The sequence below is a fragment of the Schizophyllum commune genome (assembly GCF_000143185.2).
Source record: "Schizophyllum commune H4-8 unplaced genomic scaffold SCHCOscaffold_12, whole genome shotgun sequence".
NCBI lineage: Eukaryota > Fungi > Basidiomycota > Agaricomycetes > Agaricales > Schizophyllaceae > Schizophyllum > Schizophyllum commune.
In genome coordinates, this window is record NW_026089549.1 from 1,246,456 (window position 1) to 1,257,418 (window position 10,963).

A 10,963-nucleotide genomic window follows, 5' to 3' on the forward strand; every position below is an offset into this window, starting at 1 on the left:
GCTTCCCGGGGTAACAGCCTCGGAAGGGCCATTGCACCACGGATACGTTTAAGACTTGGATTCATCTCATGGGCTCGGCGCATACAGTATACTGACGCGTCTACTTCACGTACGCGTCTGTAGGTCGTGAGCGATAGCAATCATGCCGTGATAGGGTCGCCACATACCTACTGCCGCTTCTGTGCAGAGCGGTGACTCATCACCTAAGCCATGGCACTCATCGGATCGCTACACCTCCGCCAAAGAAGGCGCGCGCCTCGTCCGAAGCCTGGTTTTCTTCTGATTTCTCTTCTTCGACGTGCTTTGGGATCGTCAGCTTCCTGAACTTCAGTTGGGCAACCTAAATCTCACCGGTTCCACACCATCGAGGTGCTCCCTCTGATTCGTGTGCGTCTCCTTCACGTTGAGCGGTGGAGGGTTGTTCGAGTCGATCGATTTCACCGATGGGTCCTGCAAGACGACCGATCAGCGACATCATTGTAATCAGCTCATGCAACCATCCTCCTCTGACCTTCGGGCTCAACTCCAACCTCATCCACGCCGTGTTGTACATCCAGACATCCTCCCTCGGCGCCGCATCCGGGTCAAGCTCATGCAGCGCCCCAATCATCTCCGTAATACAATGCCCATGGCTCGCGATGACAACATGCGCACCCTCCCCCGTCTCCACCTCCTTCCTCAAATGCGGCAACACCACCTCCCTCACCGCCTCCCTCGCCCTCGCCCGCAAATCCTCAAAGCTCTCCGACGTCGCGCCCGGGAATTTCTGCGATCGAGTCTTCGGGATCGGGTACACGCCCGCCGCGCACGCGTCCTCGAAGGTCGCGTACTCCGCGGGCAGGCTGGAGACCCACTTGTGGCCCTCGGCGTCGCCGAAGCAATGCTCGCGGAGGGAGAGGTGTTCGGTGAAGGGGACGTGGGGGTGGGCGGAGTGGATGGCGAGGCCGGTAGCGCGGGCGCGGAGGAGGGGGGAGGCGTGGATGGCGGTGATGGGCGGATTGGGGAGGGTTTTGGATTTGGCGAGGGCGGCGGCTTGCTACAGGACAGTGATGGGATGTTGAGTACAATAAGAAGCTATGGGAGGCAAGAGATAGCCATGGTTGGATAAGGCACGCACCCTTTCACCTAATCAATAGCGTCAGGCGTGCAATTGTAAACGAAAATGGAAGGCCTTCACGAACCTAACTTGGAAAGAGGCGCGTCCTTCCATCCGGCCCAAATACCTTTCTGCAGCAGCCGGTAAGTAACAATCCGACGATGGCCGTAAAGCTACTCACGGGGTTATCCTCGGATTCGCCATGGCGTACCTGCATGATGATGTGACTGTGAGGGTCAGAACAAGCGCCAAAACGACAGAGACGTACGAAAGTAACGATGACCACCATTGCTATCGACTTCAGCTGGGAGATGAGGGGGAGAAGAGAGAGGCGAACGTTGGGCAGAGGGTACTTGTACGCGCACGTTTTTGCCAATCTCCGGCAGGAGTCAGAGCGCGGCGTGAGTCAGCCCCACGAGACCGTAAGATGCGATCCCCTCGGGGTGGGCATGGGGTTGAAGGACATGCGTCTTGAGCATGGGGGTTAGCGGGAGGACACAGCTAAGCGGGGGGATTTCTTGACGTACAGGTCGACCATAAAGCCCTCGGCCATCGACCTTCGCGTGGTCGAGGCCTAGGAATTCAGTCCGCCTATTCAAGGGTACGAGGAAGGCTGCCCTTCGAGGACCGCCTCTGCAGCGGACAAGTTCCCGGCCGCATGATGCTCAATGCATCGCAGACAAAGGTTGCCTTACGGTATCCCACCGAGGATTCGCAGAGAAGGATCGTATATTCGCCTGTGGCGCGCAGTACAATGGGCAAATAAAATGAGGGTGCTGGACGGAAGGAGCGCTGCCAACGAGGGAGCGGCGCCGCAGCGTTGACGTTGACAGTCGAGGGCTGCGCTCCTCCTTCCCCGCCCCCACCTGGGTCCTTCGCGCGGCAATCTTCTGGCTTCCGGACTCCGAGCCGGGCCTGCAACAGATGACTTCGATGCGGGCGTCGCTGGACATACAACAAGAAACCCAGTATTTTCCGTTGTTCGAAGTGATTGAGGGGACTTAAGTGACCTCCTGAGGCTCGAGCTCGACCGCGCTGCCGTGGAGATCGAGAGAGGATAAGGATCTGGCAATTATAGCCTAGCAACGCTCAATATTTTTCGTTGCCAAGGACTTTGTCCGGGCGGCTGACGCCATTGACGCAGGCAGCCCGTTCCGGTTTGGCTCCATCCGCGGCGGTCACGAAGAGGTCACAGACCTCGGTTCACGTTCTCACCCTCCTCCTTGTCCTTCGCCCGAACAATCACGCAGTCGCCCGCGACGACCAACGTCCATCCCCGACCGTCCCCACCCATGGCGGCGTCCATGCCTCGACGACGACAAGCGGCCGCCCGCGCGGCCCTCGCCCTCCTCCTCCCCGTTCAGCTCGCCTCCGCCTACACCTGGAACTTCCAGAGCAAGCCGACGCAGTGCGAAGACCTGTCCATCAAGATCTCCGGCAGCGACGGGAAACCCCCGTACCGCGTCCTCATCGTCCCGTACGGCCCGAGCCCCCTGGATAACAACATCGAGGCGCGGAGAATTGTGGCCGAGGAGGCGGACGGCGACTCGGACACGATCACCTTCCAGCTCAAGTACCCAGAGAACTCGCAGTTCGTTGCTGTGGTGCGTGTCATTGCATTGCTCGGCTCCCTAGTTCGCGGCTCGCGTCGGCGGCGTTTGCGACAGACCTCCCTATTCCTATCGCGAGCCCAGCCCCCATCTATTACCCCCTGTGCCGCGCACCATCCGCGTGCATTACCCTTCGCTGCACGATAAGATACTTATATCGCTTCGCAGGTGAGCGATGCGAACGCGTTCGGTTCCGGGGGTACCAGTGGGCCGGCCATCGTTGCAAGCTCGAGCGACACCTCTTGTTATCCCACAAGCAACGTTGCGCCTGATTGGGTCTTCAACATATACCCCCAGAACCAGATCGTTCAGTGCCAGCAGACACGATTATGGTGGGATGAGGACGATGTGCAAGGGTGAGTAGCGTCTGGCATTGCCATCCCCGTCCTTCCGGATGCGCGGATACACTTCTCAAACCATCCCTCCCCAACATCGCACCACTTTCCCTGACTCTCGTACTCCCTTACTTCATCACCCCCTCATCTACCACATTCATCCTGCAACTCTCGCCCCGCATCCTCTTGTTCGCGGCGCGCATAGAACTCGATGACGCGTGGGTACACCCTTGTCACCCAGGGTCTGGTGATTCTCACGGCAACGCAACGGCTTCTGCTTCCTAGCACTCCCCTGCGCAGCTCTTCCTTGATCGAGATGTTCATCTAACACAACGATTCTAGTACCCCATACTTCACCGGTGTTATCCCTGGAGGCGATTCCTTCGCCATTCCACCAGCGGACATCAACACGACGACGGAAACTGGCACTGGCTTCTCATGGACACCCAACGTCCGGGGCATGACCCAGCTGCTCATCGTCGCTGGTGATAACCGCGGGAACGGCACTGGCGGCAGCGGCACGTATACGGTCAGCTCATCCTCGGACAATTCGTGTTTGGATTCGAATAGCCCGAGTTCAACGCCGGGTGACGCCGCTGGAGGGTCTTACCCCACAAACACCGACGGCGCTTCAAACGGTGGTAGCAGCGGTGGAAGTGGAAGCACAGGTAGCGACGGAGGGTGAGTTTGCCGACGCTATCGCCGAATGCATGTCGTAACCCCTCATCTAGCTCATCCGACAACACTGGCGCTATCGTCGGTGGTGTCATTGGCGGTGTCGCTGGCGTCGCATGCATTGCACTCGCGCTTTTCTTCCTCATGCGGCGCAAGAAGAACCAAAACCGGGAGAAGGAGAAGCCTGTGCTCATCGACGACGACCAGGACGGCCGCGGCGGCACGAACGAAGGCACCGACAATGATCTGCCGCAGTACTACGAGCCCGAGCCCTTCATGGTGCCAGATCCGACCAGCGATGGCAGGCGGACGAGCGCAGGCAACCTCACAGAGAGCGGCTACCTCCCTACACCGAGTCGCAGCGGGACGCCGGACGTGATGTCGGCCAGCGGTGCGACGCGGAAGACGGCGCCGCGGCAGATGCGGGCGGTGAACTTCATCCAGCATGACGACGCGGGTCCGAGCATGCCGCCGGGTGCGAGCGAGGAGCCCGAGACGATAGAGCTGCCGCCCGCGTACACCAACATCCGCAAAGAGCCGCCGCCGGCGGAGACGCAGGCGTAGTACCAGTAGGAGTCGGACCTCTTTTCTTTCGCACAGCAAAGAAGTCGCCCTGCCCTCATTTACCCTTCCCCTACCCTACGTTTTCTTCGCGTTGTACGACTACCCACCATCGCTCACTTCACCTTCACATCTACCTTCTTGGTTCGCTCCCCCCTTTTGCTGATGTCTGCCGTTCGTACTGCTATGACCCCCCTGTCCCTGCCCCCGATTCCCCTTACCGCTTTCCACCACGGACAGTTCCTCTGACCGACCGTTCACCCCCGTCCCTTTGGATCACAGATATCGCATCACCGTCCTTGTACCACTTGGCACCCTTCTACAGCACTTATGATAGTAAGCATCGTATTGGTTCAATTTCTACGGTATTTATGAGATGAGAGAAGAGGTTTGCTATCGTGCTCTGTGAGTTGAGTTTGACTTTGGCGGTGCGCCACACGCATTGTTGATGCGTGTGGGCGCTGCGCAAACATTGCACGTGACGGCCCGAATTCTTTGTACTGAACCACCACGCGCACAAGCGATGGACTCGCCCAAGCGCTCTGCGTCACCCGCTGGCTCAGACTCGAAACGCGCGCGGCTCGACGACGGCGAGGGCACGCACGAGCCCGCGCCCATCAACCTCGACAATGCGCCCGGCAAGCGCGGCGAGAACGAGCCCGTGCCCGGGGGCGAGATTGGGAACCTGCCGCCCGAGGGCGCGGGCGACGCGCACATGGACGACGCGGCGGCCCCGCCCGCGCGCGTGCGGCAGCTGAAGGAGGACGACGAGGGCGGGGACGTGTCGATGGGCGACGACGAGGGCGGCTCGGGGGACGAGAACGAGAACGAGGCGGACGAGGAGGACCCGGCGGCGCTCGAGGCGACGCGCATCCGGCTCGAGGAGCAGGCGCGCAAGTACCTCGCCGCGCAGACGCACGAGATCATCATCCCCTCGTACGCGGCGTGGTTCGACATGAGCAAGATCAACCCCGTCGAGGAGCGCGCGCTGCCCGAGTTCTTCAACTCGCGCAACCGGTCGAAGACGCCGGCGATCTACAAGGACTATAGAGACTTCATGATCAACACGTATAGGTTACGGCCCTCGGAGTACTTGACTGTGACGGCGTGTCGGAGGAATCTGGCGGGGGATGTGTGCGCCATTATGCGCGTACATGCATTCCTAGAGCAATGGGGGCTCATCAATTATCAGGTGTGTGGCGCCGGACTGCTCCCCAGCATGTCGTACTCAACTTTGCTTCTAGATCGACCCTGAGACGAGACCAGCAGCACTCGCTCCTCCCTTCACAGGTCACTTCCGTGTTGTCCTCGACACCCCTCGCGGTCTGCAGTCTTTGCACCCAGGCACACGGCCACAAAACCCAGGCGCCGTCGCGGTCAATGGAGCGCAGAAACAAGCTACCCCTGCCTCACTCGAAATGCGCAAGAACATCTACCAGACGTCGTCCAAGTCCTCACGACAGATCAACGAGGGAGAAGCAGCAGCACTTGCGAACGGCAAAGACGTGCCCACCTCCGCACGCTCTGGTCTTTATACTTGCGACACCTGTGGTGCCGACTGCAGTGCGGTGCGCTATCACTCGCTTAAGGACAAACGCTTTCAGCTCTGCCAACCATGCTATCTCGACGGCCGCTTCCCCTCGACGATGTTCAGCGGCGACTTTGTGAAGCTCACGAGCGCCGCCGTGCACGGGGTCGCGGACGATGACTGGACAGACGAGGAGATGCTGCGCCTGCTCGAGGGTATCGAGATGTACGAGGACGACTGGTCGCGCATCGAGGAGTATGTGGGCACCCGGTCAGCGCAGCAATGTATACGCAAGTTCCTCGAGCTGCCCATCGAGGACCCGTATCTGAGCACGGAGGGCTCGATGGGCCCCCTGCGCTTCGGGCGCGTGCCCTTCGAGCAGGCGGACAACCCCGTCATGAGCGTCGTCGCCTTCCTCGCTGGCGTCGTGAACCCCGGTGTCGCAGCCGAGGCGGCAAAAACAGCATTGCACGCGCTCACCGACGGCGACAAGGGCGGCCCGAAGGAAGAGGAGGCCGATGAGGAGAATGCCGACAAGATGGACGAGGACAAGAAGGAGGAGCAGCCCGCCGACAGCACCCCCGCCGAGCCCTCAGCAGCAGCCGGCACCTCGACAGAAGGCAACGGCGACTCCTCCTCCACCTCCCAACCCGCCAAAAAGCAGCCCACCGTCCCGCACTCCAAGGTCGCCCGCGCGGCCGACCTCGCACTCAAGGCCTCCGCGCGCGCCGCGCGGCAGCTCGCGGACGCCGAGGATGCGCAGATCCGCGGCACGCTCGCGTCGCTCATCAAGCTCACGCTCACGAAGCTCGAGATGAAGATGAGCCAGTTCGAGGAGCTGGAGGACATCCTCGAGGACGAGCGGAAGAACCTGGAGAGCGCGCGGATAGCGCTCATGAGCGAGCGGCTGTCGCTGAAGAAGATGCTGGAGCAGACGCGGGAGCAGCTGGCGGCGCATGGGGCTTCGGTGCCGTCGCAGCTGGGCACGACGGGGCAGGGGCCGATAGCGAACGAGGTGCAAAATGTGGATATGGGTGGTCCGTCGGGGCCAGTGCCAGACGGCAGCATGCTCCAGTTGAGCTAATTGCCTGGACGCTGTGTTTCTTGCTACGTCGCATACGTTACTATTCGCTGTATCTTTGCTGTAGAGTACTGAATATTCGTCGCTTTCCTGATCGCTATGGTTTGCATGGAATGCTCAACAAAAGGACTGACCTGTGGTAAGCCCTGCGGGCACTCGCAATCGCGCATCGCGACCTCAGATGGACTGTTAGGTATGAGATAGGAATGCGGTCCTTCTAGTAATGTACAGGGGATAGGTAGTGTTACAATTCCAGGTAGTACAATAATGTCCAATGTGCCCTCTAGTAAAAATCCAGTCGTGTCCTCGGACCGTAACAGCATGCTCGTTCTCCCCGCTGTCGGCCCTCTCGTTCTCTGCCTGCCGTCGGGCCTTCCTTCCTCTCGCGTCCGGGCCTCGCATTCGCCTCATCAGACTTCTCGTCCCCTCCCCCTCAAACCAGCACGATATTCTCCTGCGCCCGATCCATCACCTCCTGGATCCCCGACGCTTCAACCACCATTCGATCCTCCCCACCGTCCATTCGCCCCTCATACTCGTCCTTCAGGCGCTTCCACGCCGCAGCCACCGTCGACCCCGACCCCTTCTCCCTAAACACGGTCACCACCGACATGCACCCCAGCGGAAACATATGCCGCGCGTCCAGCATCGGGCTCCCATACACGCCCCTACCACCAACGAGATGCTCCTGCGGCAGCGCCGCGCCCGCGGGCGCGAACTCGAGGCGGAAGCGCGCGGGCTTCACCTCCTCCGTGCCCTCGACGCGGCAGCGAACCATGCAGCCGCCCGCGTCCGCGGCGGCGCCCTCGATGAGCACGCCCATGGACTGCAGGATGCCGATGGCCTCGCGGCGGGTGCGGACGGCGTCGTTGGCGGAGTAGATCACGTCGGCGGTCGTGTGGTTCTTCCAGTGGAACAGGTTGGAGAACCAGCCCTTGAATTCGCCGACGACGGGAGATTTCATCGACGCGTTAGGCGAGCCCAGAGTTATGGGGGACCCAAGGACAGAGAGCGCACGGTTGCGAGGCGGAGTTGCGACTTCGTCTAGTGTATCGTCAGTACCGAGCAGGAGAGAAGAGAAGCAGACGTACACTTCGGTTTCTGCGGCATATCCTTCGCCAACTCGTCAACTTGTGGGCGCGCGACGTTGCCCAATTCCTTGCCAAAGGCGCGGACCGGCGTATCGACGTTGACATAGCTCCAGTCGGCCACATCTGTGGAGGTCTTCTCGACGTCGAACGTAGTGACCTTCTCACTGATGTCGGGCGTAGCAGTCGTCCGCGCGTCGGGCGTCGCAGTCTGCCGCACCGACATGCGGTTCGTCCGGTTCGACGCGATGTCCTCGATATGCGCCATCTCCGCATCGCTCCCATACACCGGAGTCCTCGCATTCACCGAGCGCACCGGCTTCGGCGCGCATATATCCATCGGAGTGTACTGCGAAGCGCGAGGAGCCTCCGCTGAGCGGCGTCGCTCCGAGAACATCACGACGTCGGCACGCTGCGCGGACGACCTGTCCGTCGACGGTCCAGCAGCTCCACTGTGCGAGTAGCCGCGACGAGGAGGAAGCGGGCGAATAGAGCGTTCGGTATCGGACGATCCAGAACGGTGGGAAGCCGCGGACGGCGGGCGCGAGTGCATGGCAAAGGACGCGCGGGGTTGCTGAGGAGCAGTCTGCCAGTCTTGAACTTGATGGTTGCGGAGAACATCAGTGCGAGCACGACCAGCAGTAGACTGAGGACGAGGACCAGCGGGAGAGGCAGGACGGTCGCGCGAGCTGTGCGAAGTTCCAGTGCGAGACATAACCGGAGGCGTGTACGCAGTCTGAGAAGGCGTCGTAGAGGCGGAGCGAACTGAGGCAGCGTCCGAGATGTCAATGTCCAGGAGGCGAGATGGTCCAGGCTTTGACGATGCAGGTCGACCACCACCAAGCATACGATCGAGGTCTTGACGCATCGCTCCAAGAACGGAGCCATCGCACGAAGGGAAGCTGACCAACGAGCTACCGCCACCGTAGACAGCTGGTTCGCGAGGGGCAAGCCGTTCTTGGTGCTTCATCAGAAGATAGTAGAACGCCTTAGCATGTAGTCCGTAGCCAGGCGGTGAGCAGAGATCACGCTTGATGAGTTCGCCCTTAGGGTCTGCATGCCGCCCCCAGATAATGCGAAGCGAGCGGAAGATCTCGGGGTCGATACGATCCGGAGAGGCAATCGGACGGGCCAGAAGCTCAGGCGGCGGCGGTAGCGGTGGGTTGATCAGAGACGGCGGCACGATGGGGAGCTTGGAGCCGATAAGAGAAGCCGGAGTCTGCAGCCAGGGGTGCGCCAGAATCTCTTTCATCTACGAAAGTCAGGAAGTCGTCGCCCTGAGGGTTGGATTACGCACCGTGATACGCTTGTTCACGTCGATGACGAGCATGCGCGAGAGAAGGTCCTTGGCAAGAGGGTCGATGAAGGCGGGCATATCGTATCGGCCAGAGCGGACTTTAGCGAGCAGAGTGCGGACGTCCTTGTCATCGAACGGAAGGCGGCCAGTCAGCAGAGCGAAAAGGATGACGCCGCAACTCCAGATGTCGGTCGAGTTGCCGGTGTAGGACTCGCCGTTGACAATTTCAGGGCTAGCGTAGTGAGGAGAGCCGCAGCTAGTGTCGAGTTGGAGCGTTGGAGGAGCGAAGGCGGCCATGCCCCAATCGGCGATCTTGACGGAAGGGGGAGACAGCGAGGCAATGAGGATGTTCTCCGGCTTGAGGTCGCGATGGATGATAGAGAAAGTGTGAGCGTAATTGAGGCCGTAGATAATTTGTTTGAAGAAAACGAGCGCCTCCGGAGACGAGAGTTTGCCGCGATTGACGAGGAAGTCGAACAGTTCGCCGCCTTCAACGTACTCCAGGACCAAGTAGAGCTGAGTTTCGCCCTCGTGGACATCATATATGCGCATGATGTTGGGGTGATTCATGAGCTTCATCATGGTGATTTCGCGGTCGATACCCAGGCGCATCTTCTCGGCCTTCGCGGGATCGACAGAGTTGTGGCGGCGAGAGCTGACGAGAGGAGCAAGAGGGAGAATCTTGACGGCGGCGAGCTGCCCAGTGGTTTGGTGCTTGGCGATCTTGACGCGACCAGAGGCGCCTTTGCCGACGCACTCGCCGAGGATCCATGGACCGATCTGCTTGGGGTCGTCGGGATGGTCAAACGCCTTGGCGCCGCCAGCAGCTGCCTTCTCCTTCTCCCAGCGAGTACCGAGAGGGGCCTTGTACTTGATGGGCGCGGGGCGCGGTGGGCTGCACGAGACGGAGGACATGGTAGATATAGTGTGCAGGGCGTATAGATGCTGTTGTCCTTGGCGAGTCGCGGAGGTCGGCGGCGGTCGTTGTCTTGAAGCTGCTCGACCGGCGGGCAACCAACGGAGCGCTAGGATGGGCGTTGTGGACAAGCTGTACCCAACTGCTCTCCCCGCTCATAAACCCATCACGCGCACGTGCCCGCGGTTACTTACGGCATCGCCGCGCACGTGTCCGCGCAAACTTGTCTTCGACGTCTTCCTCGGCGCGTACGTTCTGTCTTCGACCTCGTTGTAGCCGACTGAAGACAGGGCACAGTATATGCTGACCGCATGGTCCGCGACGGCAAGGCACCCGTCCGGCCAAGTGCGGGCATTGGCACGGACGTTCACTCAGGGCGTTGCCTCTTCGCCCACCTCCAAAGGTTCTGAGCGAGGTCGAAGTTCATCTTCAGCGCATCCCGCAACTGAAAATGCTGCTCCATCGAGCATAAAAGGTTTTCGCGGCTTTTCGAGTGACTCCAGCTCTGCGTCGTACTTCCCGCGACTAAGCTCGCTGGTGAGGGAAGGACGCCACGACCAAGCCTATCAACTACTTTGCGATCTTCGGCAACAGGAAACGGTTATAGAGCCTCAGTCAGTCTATCTGGATGCCGCAAAGTCTGTTCTCGACCGTCCGGAGCCTCTTCGACATGTCGATGAGTTTAAATCATGGCTCGCTCTCGTTCCGGCTACAGACGAATCCCTGGAAGTAGACCTTGCGTCCTTGCACAAGCGTATAGACGAGATAAGGGCTTC

General features: G+C 60.4%; 3 protein-coding genes across 3 annotated transcripts; 1 reads left to right on the forward strand and 2 right to left on the reverse strand.

The window, feature by feature from the left end:
- Positions 1-296: 296 nt before the first annotated feature.
- On the reverse strand, positions 297-1,521 carry SCHCODRAFT_02641260 (phosphoglycerate mutase-like protein). The gene is made up of 6 exons (XM_050346198.1): positions 1,365-1,521; positions 1,278-1,307; positions 1,182-1,227; positions 1,118-1,125; positions 512-1,036; positions 297-450 (listed from the first exon to the last, which is right to left on the reverse strand). Exons 1-6 carry the CDS (start codon positions 1,383-1,385, stop codon positions 328-330), a joined length of 753 nt encoding a protein of 250 aa, XP_050198019.1. The 5' UTR covers positions 1,386-1,521; the 3' UTR covers positions 297-327.
- An 867-nt stretch (positions 1,522-2,388) lies between these two features.
- Positions 2,389-6,889, forward strand: SCHCODRAFT_02516306 (uncharacterized protein; the record flags this gene model as incomplete). The annotated part of the gene is made up of 7 exons (XM_003027583.2): positions 2,389-2,700; positions 2,875-3,062; positions 3,384-3,722; positions 3,773-4,279; positions 4,603-4,613; positions 4,799-5,469; positions 5,522-6,889. The coding sequence occupies 7 exons, from the start codon at positions 2,389-2,391 to the stop codon at positions 6,887-6,889; spliced, it is 3,396 nt and encodes a 1,131-aa protein (XP_003027629.1).
- A 430-nt stretch (positions 6,890-7,319) lies between these two features.
- Positions 7,320-10,311, reverse strand: SCHCODRAFT_02693043 (Pkinase-domain-containing protein; the record flags this gene model as incomplete). Its single annotated transcript, XM_003027836.2, has 3 exons — positions 9,272-10,311; positions 7,978-9,226; positions 7,320-7,930 (listed from the first exon to the last, which is right to left on the reverse strand). The coding sequence occupies exons 1-3, from the start codon at positions 10,184-10,186 to the stop codon at positions 7,320-7,322; spliced, it is 2,775 nt and encodes a 924-aa protein (XP_003027882.2). The 5' UTR covers positions 10,187-10,311.
- Positions 10,312-10,963: the final 652 nt, after the last annotated feature.

Bases quoted from the DNA above. Each gene is read 5' to 3' on its own strand.
- SCHCODRAFT_02641260 (XM_050346198.1), bottom strand. From the start codon at position 1,385: ATGGTGGTCATCGTTACTTTC. The intron at 1,228-1,277 runs GTGAGTAGCTTT...CGGCTGCTGCAG, and splicing joins GCGAATCCGAGGATAACCCC to AAAGGTATTTGGGCCGGATG. The intron at 451-511 runs GTCAGAGGAGGA...GTCGTCTTGCAG, and splicing joins GGTTGGAGTTGAGCCCGAAG to GACCCATCGGTGAAATCGAT.